We start from the raw sequence: 20,344 nt of genomic DNA, 5'->3' as shown, positions 1-20,344 counted from the left end.
ACGAAGGGTGATGTCGTGCACATTTTCATTACCTGATTGCATTGGTGAGGATTGAGAGTAAAAGCACGAAGGGTGATGTCGTGCACTTATTGCTTGTTTGTTATGATTTCTTGCTGTTTTCGGTTCAAATGCCTTAATTGTCTTATTCCACTATTACTGTCATTCTTTATGTTTGTATTTCCCCCATAGCATGTTATCCCTCCCCCACTACTTTTGAATTACTTCTGTTACTGTTATTTTGCAAGATACTGTGTAACTGCAGGTTAATTATTTGTTGTGTCCTAGCCTCGTCACTACTTCGCCGAGGTTAGGCTCGACACTTACCAGCACATGGGGTCGGTTGTGCTGATACTACACTCTGCACTCTTTTGTACCAATCCCGGTATTGGAGCATACAGACCTTAGCTAGGGGTTGCTGCCTTCAGTCCATCGGAGACCCGAGGTAGTCCTACATTCGTCCGCAGGCCTTGGCGTCCCCTTCCTATCTAGTTTATTTCTGTTCTTTTCTATTTCAGAGACAAACATGTATTTTTCTTGTTCAGACCCTATCCGTAGTATTCTTAGATAGTCCGTGAGATTGTGACACCAGTTATGGTGGTTTATGTTTATGGATTCGTATTGGTTTTAGCTAAACTGTTAAATTTCGTTCTTCCGCATCATTATTTTTGCTGCTTATTATATGCTAACTTGAAATTGTTGAGGGATTAAAAATGAAAAGGGGTAAATTAATCGGAATTGTTGGTTTGCCTAGCTTTCACTAGTAGGCGCCATCACGACTCCCGAGGGTGGGAAATCCAGGTCGTGACATCCACATGTAAAATTTATTCGGTACGGTTCGGTATTTTTTCGATTTATTTTTATGAAATAAAAAACCTAGCCTAATTATCGATGCGGTTATAAATTTATATAAAACTTACTTTTTTTTAAAGAAATCTAAAAATCGGTTCAGTACGGTACGGTTAGATCGGTTTAAACGGTTTTCGAATATCCATTGACACCTATAGAAAAAATCCCAATAATATTTGGGGTTTTGACACAGTTACCCACAAAAACAAAACTATTTACCCTTGTCTACCCATTTGTTTTTCTACCCATAAACTAATTATATTTCCTACCCATAGTAGTTTTTGTGGGGAATTTTTTCTTTATTCTCCAATTCTTTTTTATTTCTATGCTTCTTTTCTTTTTTCCTTTTTTTTCTTTCTTTTCTCCTTTTCTTTTTTCTCATTTTCTTCCTATTTTTTTATTTTCTTCTCTTTTATTCATTTATTTTTGCCCAAATCGTATTATTGTTATTATTACCATAACTTATTTCACACTCAAATTTGACTCCTTCTTTATTTTTTTATTTTTTCTTTATTTCTTTTTCCTTTTCTAATTCCACGTGATTGCCATGCAAACCTTGATCTTCCCTACAAATATCAGTACATACTCTACCATTAGCAGTAACACCAACCAGTGATGGAGCAAGAAACATAATCTACGGCCACTAAATCTCCATATATACTAGTTAGAATAGAAATGATAATAAAATATTGGAAAATGCAATAAAAATATAAGTAGCAAAAAAGACTTCTAGTACCATATGATACCAATATGGTATACATGTATACCAACAGAGTATATGATTGCTCTAGAATATTGCTACAACTATCTGTGACAATACTACTGTACCAAAACATTAAAGGATACAGTAAAAGTATGAGAAAATTACATGTTCGCATTGCAAACTAAATATTCGCAAAGCAACTTGCTCATTCCATATACTAACAGGGTATATAGTTGTAAGGGTCGTTCCAACAATTGCCTATAATTATAAAAAAACTCTTACATAATACACATAATCTATATCTATCAGCACAAAAAAAATTCCAGCACTGCAAATCACGTTCATATAAATAATTTCAGAATAGAATTCAGTTAAAAATGCAGCCAAAACAACCAAAAAAATATTCAAACTACCATATGATACCAATATGGCATATAACTATACCAACATGGTATACAATTTTACTGTTTAATTCCCGGCAACTATATGACTATACTACTATTACATAACACACATGCATAAAGAGAAAAATAAAAAAATAGTGTACCACATATTAATATAATAAAGTATTTCAAGATATTTTATTATATTACTATTATTAAAAGAAAATCAAATATTGTACTAATAAATGCAGCTAATATAACCAAAAAACGATTCAACTAGCATATAATACCAATATAGTATATAACTATACTAATAGGGTATATAGTTGGAATGAATTGTATACCAAAATGGTATATTTGTATACTATTTGAGTATACAATACAAATTCATCTTCTTCTCTTGTTCAACTATATTTCAACCCAAACTTCTAAAATCTACTACAAAATCTCCGCCAAATTGACTAAAACTTTAGCTACAACCTCCAATCAACTTTCCAAAGAAACCCATATAGGATCGAATCAAAATAATTAAAAACTCAAACAAACCAAGTTATGAGTTTCAAGCTTCAAGGTCCTTCAATGTTTATTAGCTATTTATAACATCATTCCTTCTCCATACATTTTATTTTTCACTATTTGTGCATGTCGTCTTTACTCAGAAGTTATGTTAATCTTCTGTATCGCTCCAATTTTTTACATTTTCCTTTACTCTTGGTATTATTTCTTAAAAAAAAAAAAACAGGAGGAGATTCGGAATTCTCCACCAAGTTTGTTAATCAATCAGCCAAACCCGAATGAGTCACTCATGCCAGTTCGAGGAGTTGATGAACTTCCAAAGTCACCAGTCACAAACAGACGTAAGATTAATGGGAAATCGGGTAAATTGTTTGGGCAGCATGGGTAGGAGTAGTAAATAGTTTGAGTTTGAACATTAAAAAATAAATAATTTGAAATTAATGGGTATAAAGTGAGATTTTCTCATAATATTTCTCTCGGTGCCGTCTAACCACGGGTGCGCTACAGTCCAAAACTGAAATGTGGAACGCGAAGAGCAGTGGCGCCAAAATTATTGCTCTTCTCCTCTCGCGTCATTTCATTTTCTCTCTTTAAAATAGTGAAATTTCTAAAGTTAGCTTTGAACAGTCAAAAGAGACGTAAACTACTGCCCGTACAGTTTACGAGATTTATAAAATACGTCAAATTTTAAAAATGACATAAAAAAAGAAATCTCTTTTATAACGCCTATTCTTCTTCACTGTCACATTGCCCCATTATCTAGTCAAAATTAAAATTTATAGATCATCAAAAAGCAAATAAAAACCAAAATTAGGAAAAATTAAAATCAAAACTCCTTTCTCTCTCATCTTCCCTGCGATTCTCTCTCTCAATTTCAGGTTTTCTCTGTTTCTCCGAGAGCCTCTAATGATCGGCGTATTCTCAATATCCTGAAGATTTTCTGATTTCATCGGTACACTTCTCATTTCTACTTTTTTTTTCCGGTTTTTTGAAAAATGTTTAATTTCAATATTCTTCCGCTATAGATCCACTTTACAGCTTCTGCGTTTGAATTTTTTTCGGTATGGATCCCCTTAGATCGTTGTGTAAATTTTTGATTATTCGTTTTCTTCGATATTTCTGTATTACTGCGTGTATTTTTCTCCCTTAATGACTTTTTCTCTTATTCATTGTTCTGGAGTTGTCTTTTGCATTTATCTTCCTTGATGTTTCTCTTTCTCTCTGAGCTAATTATTTGAGCTACTATTTTCTTAAAATAAATGTCTGTCAGCACAGAATTTTTTTGACGCCATTAATTTTCAATCCATATATATAGACGGCCGTTAATGAGCTTTGAATATTGATTTTTCTACCTTAGCCTCGTACTTAAATGGATAAAGGTATAGGGGCGTGACCATTACCTACCTAGTTTAGAATTGTGTGCCAATAATCCTCGTGAAATTCTCGGTTGTCTTCTAGCTGCAGTTTGTATTGTACTAGCTGGTTTTGTATCTCAAGTTGTTTCTTAGCTGTAATATGCCTAATGGATTCTCTTAAATTTAGTTTGGCAAGGTTTATACTTCTCATTCGGAGCTATTCTGTAGTGTAGTATGTGCTGATGGTGTAGCAGACAGTAGACATTATTGTTAAGTGGAGTTGATGTTTGCTTGACTCTTTAGGCAATACAAATGGAATTTGATTTAAGCAGATGGTGATAGTTCTCTGGTTTTACCTGTTGTAACGTGTGGTAAACTTTTGTAATAGTAGTATATGAAAAAAAATTCGGTAATGCTGGAGCTCAATGTATTAGTACGTAATGCTGCAGAGAAACAAGTGTGAAAATTGATGACATTGTGCAATCAGATAAAAGAAATGGAACAAGAATCTTGCATTTACGAGTCTAAATGGATTTAGCTGTCTCGGGCATGTAATAGCTGTTGATAATATGCCATATGGGTATCTCATCCCATGAGTTGATTTTCCATAGGTATTGTTGAAACCTTATGCTGGAAATCATCACGTTCTCATCTCTGTAACCAGTGTTGGGTCAATAGTGAGGGTACCGAGATCGTTATAGGACAACTAGTGAAATTTTCATTTTTGTATTTTCACCATATACTTTTTTCGGACTAGATGCTCATATGACAGTTTTTGGCTTTGAGAGTGACATAGATGAAGCTATTGAGTATCGTCCAGTCTTTCTTCCTTCATTCCTTGCAAGGTTGAAGGGTGAAAGTCAACCTGTTCTTAAATGCTAACAAACTTCAGCTATTGTAGCTTGCTTAATATCCCTTTCCTTTCTCAGAAAAAAAAAAACCATGCCAGCTAGCTTAATTTCTCTTTCTTAGTTATTTGATCAGTAAAGAGTTCACTTTGGACAAAAGGATTTATTTGGCAAGAAGAGCTCTAGCTGGACATCCATTTAAATGGATAAACCCCATAAGGCTTGTTTCTATTTGAGTACATAACCTTGCTAATTAATAATGTCTAATATTTTTACAAGTACTTGCAACTATTTATTTATGAATTTCGTTCAAATCCAACTTTGGATTGCTGGTTCTATCTCAAATGTTGTAGATTTTACATGATACATCAATCTAAAGGCTGAAAGGAATTATGCATTATTCATACGTTTAGAGATGCTTAGAGCTGATACTTGATGATGCCATGTTGATCAGGTGAATGCCTTTTTGAGGTGATAATAGTTCGCAAAATTTCAGGAAATGACTTCAGTAGGCTTAGCACCTGTATCCGGTTTGAGAGAATCCAGTAGCCATAGTGTTGGTGTAGATAGGCTGCCTGAGGAGATGAATGACATGAGAATCAGGGATGATAAGGTTTGCATATTGAAAAGCCTCCTCATCCCCTGCTTTTGGCCATTTTGTTTCTTCAAGTGGCATTGGATTCTCCTTTTGAAAATATTTGTTATCAGATTAAAAGTGTTTCATGTGTAGGAAATCGAAGCAGCTATTGTGGATGGTAATGGGACTGAGACAGGCCATATAATAGTGACAACTACTGGTGGTAGACATGGTCAGTCAAAACAGGTAATGTGGCAATCTGTCTTTCCAGTCAATTTGGTAGTTTCAAAAATTTTGTATGGAATTCACTAACTGCTTTTCTTTTTTCCTTTTTGTGTGTTGTATGGGTATGCTTATTCCTGGGATGTGGGTTTGGTGCAGACTATCAGTTATATGGCTGAACGTATTGTTGGACAAGGATCATTTGGAGTAGTTTTCCAGGTATCATTATTTTCTTCATAACTTGGCATAATCCCTCCCTGTCAATTTACTCACATGATTTTGCTCATTGGGTTGCTCAGGCAAAATGCTTAGAGACTGGTGAAACTGTTGCTATCAAAAAGGTTCTTCAAGACAAGAGATATAAGAACCGGGAGCTGCAGACCATGCGTCTTCTTGATCATCCAAATGTTGTGTGCCTGAAGCACTGCTTCTTTTCCACAACTGAGAAGGATGAAGTATATCTTAATTTGGTTCTTGAATACGTCCCTGAAACTGTCCATCGCGTTATTAAACACTACAATAAGTTGAATCAAAGGATGCCATTGATACTAGTGAAGCTTTATACATATCAGGTACTGTGTTTGTTTCTGAAGTTTTCATATAACTTTACTATCTTTTTCTTGTTGCATTGTCCTAGATGAATTTCTTTTACTTGTTCTGTTGCAATATATAAATTTTATCACTATCAATTTCCATATCTTTTCTGTTTTCTGATGGATGGCTAATTTTGGAAAGCTCCAATGAACAATGGTTTTTGGATGAGAAACTTGTGTAACATGTATCGTTTACCATGTTGTCAATGCACTTGAAGTTTAATAATATCCTCAGACGTTCTTGAAGTTTAGTAATCTAAAGTATAAGATGCTGTTACTTTCTGGCAGATTTTCAGGGCGTTGTCTTACATCCATCACACAATTGGAGTGTGCCACAGGGACATAAAGCCTCAGAATCTTTTGGTATATCATCTGCTTTTTTCAGTCTTATGGCTGTCATTTCTTTTAGCATATATTTAATTATTTAAGTCTGCGTGACATATGGAGTGCAATTTCTTGATAATGGATCTTAGTGTGAATGAACTTTCCCACTGTATGAAAACAATTATGTACTGCAGATTTTTTTTGATAACCGTGGTGTACGGGCCAGCTTGTGCGCACCTCCAATAATTCCACGGGATATCTGCCACCATCAACATTAGGTTGATAGGTACCAGGTAACTCTATCCACCAAGGCTTGGATAGATGGGAAGAAATCACCTAGTGTTTTTTGCCTTCGTTGGGATTTGAGCCTGAGACCTCATGGTTCTCACCCACTTCATTGACCACTAGGCCACACCCTTGGTTGCATACTGCAGATATGGTTCTCAATACTTTTCAATATACGAAGAGAAAATGAAAGTCATTGGATCACCATGACACCATCCCATGAGAGAGTTTGAGACTTAATTTCTTTCATCATGAGCCATTCTTCTTGTTAGTGTTACGATCTAAATCCCACCTTAGTCGTGATGAAACTTAACTCAACTCGCTAGGCAAGCATTCAACAATATATGCCACAACAAAACTATATACATGATAAAGTCTTAACAGAAATGGCGTTAATAGGATATACATAAGTCTGAAATCTAATACAAATGCGAAAGTATCATTACAATCCTCCAAGAATGGTGTTACTAAGACATGAGCTACTATCATCAAATAATAATACAACTGTCCGTACCATAGTACAATACTGTCCGAATGGAAGAAAACAATAACAGATTGATAACGGAAGGTGATTCAAAGCACCAGATTGATCAAGCAGCTTACGCTCAGTATCCAAGTAAAGACTCCTAAGCGGTCTTCGAGGTCCCATTAGTATTAGGCTCAGTATCTGCACAAAAATGTGTATAAGTGTAGCAATAATAACAACGCGTGTCCACAATTGAATAGTCATATGATGAGGCAATAACCCATAGAAGAGCACAGGAATAACATAAAAGATATGCACAAACAGAGCATGTGAATAAAAAAATCCTATCTCGTCTAATCCATCTAATAAGCAATGCTTTAAAAGGTGTGGGCAAGAGGCGAGACATTTTATCTAACACGGGGCGAGGCAAAAGTCCTGAGGCGTGGGACGTAAGCCCCATGGGTATTTAATTTTTAATATTTTATGAATTAAAAAAAATATATATAATGAAAAAATATATTAAAATTCAAGAAAATTATAAAATTAGTTGGAAAATGTATTTATCTATTATAAACATACTAATATATGCATGAACCATACAAAAGAATATCTTTTTCTTGAAAAAGTGAAAGACATAAAGATGCATTACACATATAACATGACTATTATAGTACATACTTAGAGTTATAGAAATGATATTCTAGTTCCTAATAATCCAAAGAATAAAAATGACAATAACATAAAGTTATACTTTAAAAACCTAAAACTAGATAACAAATTACAAATACTCATTGTATAATACGGTTAGCTAAGAATATAGTCATCAAAATAATATCTAAGCTAGAGGGATACCAAAAGAAATTATGAAACAAAAACTAACTGGAAAAGAATAAATAAAAAATACAAAAAAAAACTTGAAGAAAATGAAGCTTGAAGAAGGAAAACGCAAGCGTAGAAACAATGTAAGAATTGCACTTTGCAAATAAGGGTCTAAAGTGTATTTGTTACTCTGTAGTAAACGACGAAGAGAAAACATTATGAAACTAGGATAAACAATTAGAGAAAATCTTTGATTTTTGAGATTTTTAGTTTGAAAATTTATTGTGATTTAACTTTTGGATATTTAAGTTTTTAAAGAAAGATTTATTAAGCAATTTTAGCTCAAATTTGGAAAAGTCCTCGGGGATTATGCCCCGAATGTTGGGGCTTACACACCACAATACTTAAGTTCCGCCAGTATGCCTCGATGCGTTTTTGGTACGCCTCGGTCCGGGACTCGCCTAGAAAATGCCTTTTAAAACACTGGTTAGCATGTATAAATGGTATGCACAAGTACAACATATGCTTGTTATTGCCCCTCTCCTCTCCCCTTCCTGAGCTGAGGGTCTTCTTGAAACAGCCTCTCTGTCTTTTTGAAGGCAGGGGTAAGGTCTGCATACACTCTACCCTCCCCAGACCCCACTTGTGGGACTACACTGGGTATGTTGTTGTTGCACAAGTACACCATATAAGAGTGCATAAACATGCATATAGAATCACTTAAACAATAATAAAGCTTCCACCTTTATCCTCAAATACCAACGGTATCACTATCAAATCTGCGCGTACGCCACCAAGAGAGAAACATGGGAGGGCGACTCGTGAATGGACGGATCTTTATCCACACACGCCAGGAAAGTGAATTCACATGCTCCATGAACGTGAATCCACACACCCTAGTCCCTACATGAACATATATTCACATGCCTTAACTGATGCCTCAATAGGACTGTGAATTCACACGCCATCACAACTCAACAACTCACATAAACAATCTCAAATAAAATAATGAGAATAATATATGCTAACTAGGTGCATATATAAGACGGTATATGATTAAATAGTTCAAATCATGTAAAAAAAGGTCCGTAAAGCCTATAATATTAAACTAGTAGGTGAATGATGCCTATAACATTATACTAGCATGAATAAGATGCTCAAGTAGTCATACAACAAGTAAAGCATATCATTCTATCCCAGCGTGGAAGCACATGGCATCTGCATATACGCTAGTCATCTTGCGTATATGTTACCCCCAAACACGTAGCATATAGCAACCAAGACACCTCGGGAAAAGTTCTCTCATTGAGATTGAGGTCGATGTCTTGACTTACCTTTAGCACAGGCTAGCTCTAACCTGCAAGAATTGCATGTTCTTGCTCCAAATCCGTCAATCAAGCTTGATCTAGTCAAAAGTATGCTTAACAAGGTTAAGAAAGGCTAAAGGAATCAATTTCATAGTTTTAAATCTAACCTTAGGTCAAAGTCAACCCAAATTCAATATTGGGCCCGCATGGTCAAACTCCGAAACTAAAAGTCAAATCTGTTGACTCATAACCTCCCCGTCTAACTTTATGCGTAGATTTTCATATAGAGTCCATTTGTACATTCCAAAATCCCATTTAGGTGATTCTTGATCTAGGTCTCAAAACCCCATTTCTCCTCTTTGATTTCATGTTTAAGAGACAAATTCAAGGTTAGATTCATGTAATAATTATAAATCCAAGTTAAAATCGCATACCCAAAAGGTTGCAGATCTAGATTTACTTCAAAACTCTTCAAAATCGAGCTCCCAAGTCTCCAAAATGGTGAAGAATGAAATAAAAATCACCAAAATCCAGTATTTATCCTTTTTGAAAATTCACTGCAGTGTCGTCCGCACTTGGCCATTAAGGACCGCACTTCCTCCATTGCGGCCTCAATGGCAGCCGCACTGACCGAGAGAAATGTAGATCTACAATGTCAGTGATAGCAGTGCGGACCACGGTTTGGACCGCACTCCTGGAGTGTTGGCTGCACTGCACCCTGCTTCAGTTGTCAACTTTTTTCAATCTTGCTCCCAATGCGTCAAACTCACCCGAGTCCCGCGGGTCCTAATCATCTCCACAAGTCCAACAACACATACGGACCTATCCAAGGTCTCGAAACATGAATGTAAGTGCAAATACTGAAATGCAGGGGTAAAGTTGCTGCTAAAACTCCTTAAACACCAAGTAGCATGTCATGATTCCAAATCTCCCCCGAGTCTTTCGGGATCGAAACCACCCATACCGGCAAGTCATAAATATCTTATAAAGCTGTGTGGAGCTTCAAATCAAGGAATGAGGTGCTAAAACTATAATCGACAGGTTGGGTCGTTACAGTCCGCAATCATGCGCAAGCTTTCATTTGCTTGATCTGCAAAGAGTAACAAAATACTGCCACATTTATATTGGCTCCACAAGTTTTTTCGTGCCTTCTGAGAGATCGTCCTTTATCCTATTTTTGGTTTCTCTTGGCAATCTGAAACAAAAAGTTGACAAGAAGAATAGAAAAAAATATTCTATTGATATGTCAAATATAACAAGACATCTGGCATCCGTACTGTCTTAGTTAATCAGAGGCTGATGTAAAATTATTCTATAGACATTGAAAGAAATGGTTTACTTGTCTCGGTTGACTTCTCATTGCTGGTGGTTCCACTCCCAGACTCCCAGTTGCTTGTGGTGTGACCAATTGTTCTTCACAGTTAGGTTCATTTGCTATCAAGCATAATTATGTTCTGCCCCTTTCCATTTGGCGTTTTCTCTTGGCATACTTAGTGACTGATGTCTTAACTCCTTTTGCAGGTGAATCCACATACTCACCAGGTTAAATTGTGTGACTTTGGAAGTGCTAAAGTTCTGGTGTGTATACATTTTCCTTCTTTCTCTCTTCCACATTACTAGTTGGGCTCTTTTGTGCATTCTGTGACTGGATGTTTGGTTATTCTTTCTGAATCCTTGGAAGGTTAAAGGAGAACCAAATATTTCTTACATCTGCTCTAGGTATTATAGAGCGCCTGAACTTATATTTGGAGCAACAGAGTACACTACTGCTATTGACATCTGGTCTGCTGGCTGTGTTCTAGCTGAGCTACTTCTTGGGCAGGTAGGTTGTTACTTTTGTCTGATGAGAAACAATTTATTCTATGCTATGTGTTCCGTTTATGTATTTGATTGTTTACTTTTTGCGTTCAGCCTTTGTTTCCGGGTGAAAGTGGAGTTGATCAGCTTGTTGAGATCATTAAGGTAATTTCCTCTTTTCTTGATCTTGATCAGCTCATTTGCTGTCTCTGTCACTTCTTTTTGTCAGCTTCTTCCCCTCTCTGCTGCTGTTATTTGAGTGTTTTCACCCTTTTTGGGTTGTATATTTGTCCTTTTGCTCTTCTGTATATTTGGCCTACTGACCTTCCTTTGAATTTGTGGTTACCATCTGATGCTTTTTTTTTTGTGCAACCGAGATTTATAAGGGTATTAAATTACTGAGTCATACCATGAAAGTATGGGAGAGGGTCACCGAAGCGAGGGTGAGGATGACTGTGTCTGTATCCGACAACCAGTTCGGGTTCATGCCGGGTCGCTCTACCACAGAAGCTATACACCTTGTTAGGAGGTTGGTGGAACTGTACAGAGAGAAAAAAGGATCTGCACATGGTGTTTATTGACCTAGAGAAAGCGCATGACAAGGTTCCTAGAGAAGTTCTCTGGAGATGCTTGGAGACTAAAGGTGTGTCGGTTCCCTATATTAGGGCGATTAGGGACATGTATGATGGGGCTAAGACTCGGGTTAGGACAGTAGGAGGCGACTCAGAGCATTTTCCGGTTGAAATGGGGTTACACCAAGGCTCTGCGCTCAGTCCGTTCTTATTCGCCCTGGTGATGGATGCATTAATAAACCATATTCAAGGGGAGGTGCCATGGTGCATGCTATTTGCTGATGACATAGTTCTGATTGATGAGTCACGAGTCGGTGTTAACGAGAGACTAGAAGTTTGGAGACAGACTCTTGAGTCTAAAGGTTTCAAGCTGAGCAGAACGAAGACGGAATACCTGGAGTGTAAGTTCAGCACTGAGCCGGGGGAAGTGGGCGTGGATGTGAGGCTTGAATCACGGGTTATCCCAAGTAGAGGCAGCTTCAAGTACCTTGGTTCGGTTATCCACGGGGGAGGGGAGATCGATGAGGATGTCGCACACCGTATTGGGGTAGGATGGATGAAGTGGAGGTTAGCATCCGGAGTTTTGTGTGACAAGAGAGTGCCAACGATACTCAAAGGTAAGTTCTATAAAGCGGTGGTTAGACCGGCCATGATGTATGGGGCTGAGTGTTGGCCAGTTAAGAACTCACATATCCAAAAGATGAAAGTAGCAGAAATGAGGATGTTGAGGTGGATGTGCGGACACACTAGGATGGACAAGATTAGAAATGAGGATATTAGGGAGAAGGTGCACATGGCTCCCATTGATGACAAGATGCGGGAAGCGAGACTCAGATGGTTCGGACATGTTCAGAGGAGAAGCCCAGATGCTCCAGTAAGGAGGTGTGAGCGACTGGTTGTGGAGGGCACGAGACGAAGTAGAGGGCGGCCTAAGAAGTATTGGAGAGAAGTGATCAGGCAAGATATGGCGAGGCTTCAGATTTCCGAGGACATGACACTTGATAGGAAGTTATGGAGGTCAAGTATTACGGTTGTAGGCTAGAAGATAGCTGAGTCTTGCGTTACCTTGTTCTGATGTGAGCCTAGTCTGGTAGGGTTTTGCCTGGAATAGCTAGGGGCATTGTCGTGTCTTACTATTTTAGCTTCTCGGTGCAGGACCTATTTACTACCCATCATTTTTGTTTTGCATTTTTCCTTCTGCATTTTTTGTTCCTATTTTTCATATGATCTCTGTGATGAAACTAATATTCTCCCCTATTTGTTTTTCTTATTATATTGAGCCGAGGGTCTTTCGGAAACAGCCTCTCTACTCCTTCGGGGTAGGGGTAAGGTCTGCGTACAACTACCCTCCCCATACCCCACTTGTGGGATTTTATTGGGTTGTTGTTGTTGTTGTTGTTGAGATTTATAAGGGAAAAGCCACTTTTTCCTGATTGGGGGTTTTGTACGATCCCTATCAACTAGATTATGGGAAGGAGATGTAACAATTAAGGTTCTGATTTAGGTGTATGTGGGAGCTCAGAAGAAAATGTAGTTGCTAAGGTCAATATCGACACACACAGGCGGATCTATGATTTCATGAACATGGGTGCACCACCACGTCTAGAGATAACAAATAAATGTCCTGCCAAATGCAACTAAATCACTGTAAAGGAGCTTTGTTAGAAACAAAACCAAAAGAGAGAAGTCACTTGAAACAAACCGGTGGACCAAGCTTAGCAAGCTGAAATTTTTTAAGTCAATATTGTAGCAACTTAATTGTACGAAAGGAATCATTCACCAAAAATTGAAAATTTTAAAGCCAATCTTCTTACTTCTTAGATGCAAAATTAGAGGAATAATTCATCAAATATCGAAATGGAAGGGAATAAATTTTAACCTAAAAGCAAAACCTTGTTGAGACTTGAGAGAGAAAGCTCATGGGTTTGAGAGCAAAATCTTCTTGAGAACAAGAGTTCTAGAGCATGAAGAGAGAGACACAAAATCAAAATTGGGCTTTAGTACAATTTGGGATTAGGGAGAATAAGAAGTATTGGAAATGAGTTTAGGAAGGACTGAAAGTGGGGAATGGGGCTTGGCTTCGAGACTAAAGGAAGGAGAAAAAGAAAGGGAAAACAAAAAGTATTAAGTGATAATGATTTCTGTTCCTCTGGATAAATAACCTAGCATCCAACCAAGTGCACCGTTTAGCCATTTTGGAGCATGGGGGCTAACAGTTAATATTAGATCTACGAAATATGTACATAATATACCTAATTTGGTGGAGGGTCATGGGCATGCCCCATAATCTAGGCTTAAATCCGCCCCTGGACACACAGAGTGAACCTGGTTCTTAGCCTGAACTGTGCTTTCTGACTTGTCTTTTACCTGATAATTTTTAAGTGAAAGCCTTTTTTCCAAAACATGATCAGCTTTGAATTTCATGATTATTGTGAATTAATATCCTTGAGTAATGGCAGGATAAGCTTACCAACAAATTACAGTTTAGACAAGGCTTCTGACTCTCTGCTTCTGGAATTATGTGGTTCAGATCTGATAGTGTGTAAAAGGCAAATGGTTATGGCCACTGCTTGGGTATTTGTCATGAATTTGCTTGTCGAATTTGTGTCAAGTTCACTTTGATTTACTGATTCAGATTCTTGGTTCTAATCCATAAGTGGAGTTCCTCTTGAATGCTGAGAGCCAGTTTTGTTGCATTAGACATTCATTCTCCTGTTCCACTTGACGTAATGATTTCATATTCTTAATCATTGTTAGTAAAACGAGTTCAATGATTTGCCCAAGAAAGAAAGGAGAGTCCCTGTTTAGTAGTGGACAAGTTTGTTATAATTGATATCTCCATTGTTGTCCTTGGTAAACATGACCCAAAAGATGCACTATCTTTTGCATGGAAGTGACATTTAATTTATCATCTTTTAGCCTGAGATAAACCTGACCAGTTGGGCCAAATTTTCCAATATCTTTTACAGGTCTTGGGTACTCCTACCAGGGAAGAAATTAAATGCATGAATCCAAATTATAACGAGTTCAAATTCCCCCAAATTAAAGCTCATCCGTGGCACAAGGTACTTGAAATACAAGTTATTACTGAACCATCCCCTCCCTAGCAGTATCAAGTATCTATAGAGCATCTTGTCAATTCTAATGGTTGAATGTTAGATATTTCATAAGCGCATGCCTCCAGAAGCTGTTGATCTGGTTTCAAGACTACTGCAGTACTCACCTAACTTGCGTTGCACTGCTGTAAGTATGCTAATTATCATTGAGAGTGTATTTTATATGCCGCTATGGGCCCAGTGATGACAGATTGGTCATCTTTTGCATCTCTGGCGTTTTCTGTGTGTTTTCATGTTCTTTTAAATGGCTAAACATCAGCTTTTACTTTCTAGCCAATTTTGTTCACAAATGCTTTAACCTCGGTTTTGCTCACCAAAATTTACCATTTTCCCTCTAATCTCTTAAATGTGATGCATGTTTTATTTCAAAGGAGAACTTTTTTAAAACTTTGGGCTGAAAACTACCAATATCTGGAAATGTTAAACAGATGCAGTGTGTGTGGTGTTTGAGAGGCTGCTATTATTCTTGGGAGCATATCACTTTTTAAATAACGAAATCCAATTTCCTTTTCCTTCTGTATTGGCACAGTTTATTACATATTTTATTTTTATTACCAATAACAGTATAATATGTAATTGTTTGAGGTTCTGAAGGGTCTTAGTTTTAGGCAACATGAGCACCCTTTCTACCTTGTTCATTTTGATACTCTCTTACCATACAAATTCTTTGACTTAGCGTAAGTAGCTTTTACACACAGCACTCCATGAATGTTTTTTGTAGATTGCTAAAAAAAGGGAATATGCTTTTCAGGATCTGAAGATAGCTAGTGAGTTAATTGTTTGTGAGTTATTTAGTCTGGAATGTCTTGTTCTGTTTGAGTGGCATTAGTTCTCTTTTATATTTAAGGGATAAGTGAAGTTGGTTCTTAAGTTTGTTAATGGTACGTGTATATCTCTTGGCTTTGTTTTGGTGATCATTTTGGAATAATGGCCATTCCATATAAATTTTGATTTGGTATGTTATGACTTAGTATCTTCTCAGTTACTTGGAGATAGTTATTTGGGAAAGTGATGTTGCTTTGCAATTCTTCTTTGTGGTTGAAATTTGAATATAATTAATTACTTATTGTCTAGTTCTTAAGTTGCGAGAGAATGTAATGATTTGAATGCAGTTAGAGGCAGTGACCCATGCCTTCTTTGATGAGCTTCGTGATCCTAATACACGCCTCCCAAATGGCCGTGTCCTTCCCCCCTTGTTTAACTTTAAGGCCCATGGTATGTCATTATTAAAAATTTCCTTCAAATCTGCTTTCTTCTCACAACTAAAAATATTGAACCCATACCTCTTTTGCCAGAGTTAAAGGGTGTGTCTGCAGAGACTCTATTGAAGTTGGTTCCGGAGCATGCCAGAAAACAGTGCCCGTCCCTTGGTTCATGAGTTCCCACTGTACGGTAGATATAATTTAAGTGTAAGCTATGTTATTTCTCTGTATCCATTTTTTCCCCTTTGCTCCCCACATGTATCAGTTGTCTCTTTGTATTATTATCCTATTTTGTAAAAGCAGAGGTAGGAGGTGCTCTTTAACATTCCTTACCTCCCAACATGTGTTCCTTTCACCCTGTTCCTTTTATGTCCTACAGTTGTAACTTTTATGTGGTTCAGGATGGGCTGCTTTCTGAATGAACTACTATTATTTTATGATGAAATTTGGGAAAATGCATAAGTATCCCCTGACCTATACCCGGATTCTCAACTACACACTTTTTCTTTGCGGGAATCCTATTACCCCCCTAAACTTATTTTAAATGTAATTATTTGTACCCTTAACGCTGACAACCAAACTCTTGGCAAGTGGTGAGCTACACGCGCCCCCACATGTATGGTGGTCGTTGGAATTTCACAAACACCATTTTTTCCGGCGAATTTTTTTTTCCGGTGATAAATTTTTATCCCGAACTAAGTGTGTTTTGTTTTATATATATATAAATTTTTCTTGAAAGTGTAATTTATGTGTGGGAGGAAGAGCAAAATAAATAAAAACGAATATAATCTAAGAAAACCTTTTCCAGTTAAAATTTCAATACATCACTTTTTTTCCGGCATAGGAAGGTTTTTCGATGATGAATTCCCCCCCCCCCCCCNTATAAGCTGAGAAAACTCTTTTCAGTTAAAATTTTAATACATCATTTTTTTTCCGGCGTGTGAAAGTTTTCCGATGATGAATTTTCCCCCCAAATCTGAGTGTATTTTCTTTTGCTTATGAATAGATCTTTTTTAGAATTTAATTTGTGTGTGAAAAGAAAAAATAGAAGAAAAACGGTTAGACAAAGTCGCCGGTGAATGAATATCTGCCGGAATTAGAGAAGAAACGAAAAAAAAAGTAAAAGAAAAAAGACAAAGGAAAAGGAAAAGGAAAAATAAAGTAAGAAAAAATGGTAAAAAAGAATAAAAAATAATCTGAAAATTGTTTTTTCTTGCTTCAAAGGAGAGTGAAATATACACACTCTGCCACGTCAGCGTTAAGGGTGCAAATAATTTCATTTAAAATAAGTTTAGGGGGTAATAGGATTCCCGCAAAGAAAAAGTGTGTCGTTGGGAATTCGGGTATAGGTCAGGGGGTTACTTATGCATTTTCCCTAAAAATTATCTTCAACTACGCTCAGTTATAGGTAGTAAACTAATGTTTCCCCGTTACATCTGTCTTTTATTTCCTGCCTAATTACATTAGAGATGCTTAAGTTAAATGATTCATTGATACGTCTATACATCCTTGGACCAACAAGTTTTGAATGCGAAAAGTTGTGAAACAGCATGAAGGTTCTGGTAACAGCAGCTAGCTTAGCATTTGGCTAGCTGCCTAATTCCCTATTTTGGTTGCCAGAAGCGAATGAAGTATATGGGTCAAACGGGTACTCTTGTAATGTACACAATTGAGCAACTGCAGTCTCTTTGCTCTTTGCACCTTCACTGTCGGAAGTTTAAAGTTCATTTTTCTCTTTTCATCTCTTGTAGGTTTCTTTACAACAACAATAACACAGTGTATTACCACAAGTGGAGTCTGGGAAGGGTAGGATGACGCAACCTTACCCCTACTCTGGAAGGGCAATGATAATGTTTCCGATAGACCCCCAGTTCTTTACTTTATGAAATGGAAACTGACACTTGACTAAAGAAGGCTTATAGTCTAGTTAGGGGTGGCAAACATGTTGGTCGGGTCAGGTCGAATATGGGCGAGTCGGAAACGGGTAATGCAACAATGGATAAATTATCCAATTCGATTTATATTTAATACAGATAGAAAATAGGTTAATCGACTTCTTGAATATGGTCTTTTGGGAGAAGTTTTAGTCTTCCAAACTTGAACCCCCAATTTTAATCTTTGCAAATATAAAAGTTAAACCCATTGGTTATTCATTTTTTAAGTGGATAGTATGGATCTTATCCATATTTGACATTTTTTTAAAAAATTTTATTATCCAACTTTTGTTTTAATGAATAATATGAATGAATAACTATTTTTTTAAGTCTATTTTGTTACCACTAATATAGTAATACCTATGGAAGTCTCTTATATCATGGGTGTAGATTCAATTCTATCTGTCTCCCTTTCCTGAGCCCCTGCGTAATGAAAGAACTAAAAGACGTGCACTTAATTTCTTAACCGACCTAAACTCAATAAATGCAGCTTTAGAGGTAGAATTCTTACATCAACATTTTGTTAGGCAGATAAGCAATGTGAACAGCCTAGAAGTTTTGGTAAGTTTATTAATGTGACGATCTAAAATTCAATTAGTCGTAATAGCACCTAACCCAACCCGCTAGGTAAGTCAATTAATAACAATTCAATACAATGAAATTTACGGGAAAAAATAAATGATGAAGTAACTGAACTTTTATACAACTTACCAAAGACTGGCAGTACAAATCATTAGCTTCTAAGTTTAGAGTTTACAAAGCTGACATGAAACAAATATATTATCTGTTCGAAATATACATAAACAGATTTATAAATCTATGGCTACCAAGAACAAGAGACAGCTATAACCGGAACGCAGGTACATCTCCAATGCCAGCTCTCTCCATACGCAGCAACATCAGCTCCAAAATCTACACGCAAGGTGCAGAAGTGTAGTATGAATACAACCGACCCCATGTGCTCAATAAGTAACAAACATAACCTTAGGTTGAAACTAGTGACGAGCTTAGAGAACGGTCATAGTCCAACACCAATAGCCAAGAACAACTCGTAACAATAAAATAAAAACAATACAAATAATAACTCAAAGATATGATACTCAGCTCGTTCGCAGTTACGGAAAATAGACATGCCGTTCAGGTATAACAGTAAAAACTCAAATCTTTCACCTAAATTACCAAAATATGAGTATATCAGGAAAACTGTGATTTTTCCCAAACACTGTCAACAACAGATAAGTTATTTCATTATCAGATAACATGAGGAAAGTACGTTTCTATGGCTACATGTCAATGTGCATGAGACGTCATGAATGTCACAATACCGTATATCATGAGAAAATGCATCTCTATGCCTACATGCCAAGTATGCATGTCAAATGTAATGCATCACAGTGATAAACTCATGTACTCACACTCTTAGAGTACTCAATCTCACTGTCTCACACTCCCACTTATCGCTCTCAATCGCTCAGCACAATCAATCACTCAACACTGTACGGTACCTGCGCTCACTGCTGGTATGTCAGGGGCAGATCCTGCCCAAGTGCTTATATAAAGCCAATATGGCCTGCTGCGGTGTGCAGCCCAATCCCATAATAATAGATAAAGCCTATAAGGATTGCTGCAGCGTGCAGCTCGATCCATAACAATAATGTATATAAAGCCAATAAGGCCTGCTGCAGCGTGCAGCCCGATCCACAATATCACTCACAACACGGTTCTCAGGCCTCAACTCAGTCATCAATCTCTCTAGTCTCACGGGCTCACATATCTCATGTCACTCAACCCAAACAATGATAATGTGATGTAACAGTGAATGATAAACAGAGTAAGATATGATATGCAAATGAAGAATCATGACTTAGTATATAATTACAGTTAGAGTAGATAACTCAAAAAAACAGAAATAGCCTCATTAGGTCTAAACCGAATAATCACATAGCCTAAACATGATTCACGGCTAATATAATCAAATGAGTAGGGAGAACATGTATGTAACAAGATATAACAACAAAGCAAGTCCGGTCACAGTCTACTAGTCAACTAAAATCATGATTTTCTCGGTGCGCGCTCACACACTCGTCACCTAGCATGTGCGCTACCTCAATACATCTCTTATAACACAGTTCCCAAGATTAAATACCCTTAAATCCAAGTTTAGATATGTTACTTACCTCGAACAAGCCAAATTCAATATCGAGCAAGCCAAACAATAATCTAGAAATTCCACCCCGCGCGGATCGATCTCTGAATGGCTCGAAACTAGCCAAAAGTAACTCAAAAAAATCAAATAATGTCAAGAAAACAAACCCAATCGATAAAGGTCGATTCTTTAATCAAAAGCCCAAAGTCAACCGAAAAGTCAAACCCGACCCGCACCTCGAAACTCGACAAAACTCACAAATTCTGATAACCCATTCAATTATGAGTCTGACCATACTAATTTTACTCAAACCCGACCCCGAATCGATATTCA

At 37.1% G+C, this 20,344-nt stretch overlaps 1 protein-coding gene across 2 annotated transcripts; it reads left to right on the top strand.

Annotated features, from left to right (window-relative positions):
- Window positions 1-3,181: 3,181 nt before the first annotated feature.
- Window positions 3,182-16,390, top strand: LOC109209826 (shaggy-related protein kinase NtK-1). Of its 2 annotated transcripts, none has more exons than XM_019373174.1 (13): window positions 3,182-3,400; window positions 5,148-5,264; window positions 5,382-5,474; window positions 5,610-5,669; window positions 5,750-6,022; window positions 6,332-6,406; window positions 10,766-10,822; window positions 10,926-11,066; window positions 11,156-11,206; window positions 14,583-14,678; window positions 14,773-14,856; window positions 15,842-15,944; window positions 16,025-16,390. In XM_019373174.1, the coding sequence occupies exons 2-13, from the start codon at window positions 5,151-5,153 to the stop codon at window positions 16,105-16,107; spliced, it is 1,230 nt and encodes a 409-aa protein (XP_019228719.1). In that variant the 5' UTR covers window positions 3,182-3,400; window positions 5,148-5,150; the 3' UTR covers window positions 16,108-16,390. The 2 variants fall into 2 exon arrangements, with proteins under 2 accessions (XP_019228719.1, XP_019228718.1); XM_019373173.1 differs by having other exon boundaries at window positions 5,106-5,264; window positions 16,025-16,386.
- The last annotated feature ends 3,954 nt before the right edge of the window (window positions 16,391-20,344 follow it).

Source organism: Nicotiana attenuata, unplaced genomic scaffold (assembly GCF_001879085.1).
Source record: "Nicotiana attenuata strain UT unplaced genomic scaffold, NIATTr2, whole genome shotgun sequence".
In the NCBI taxonomy this organism is placed as follows: domain Eukaryota; kingdom Viridiplantae; phylum Streptophyta; class Magnoliopsida; order Solanales; family Solanaceae; genus Nicotiana; species Nicotiana attenuata.
Note: the sequence above shows the minus strand (reverse complement) of the source record. Positions and strands in the feature narration are given on the sequence as shown.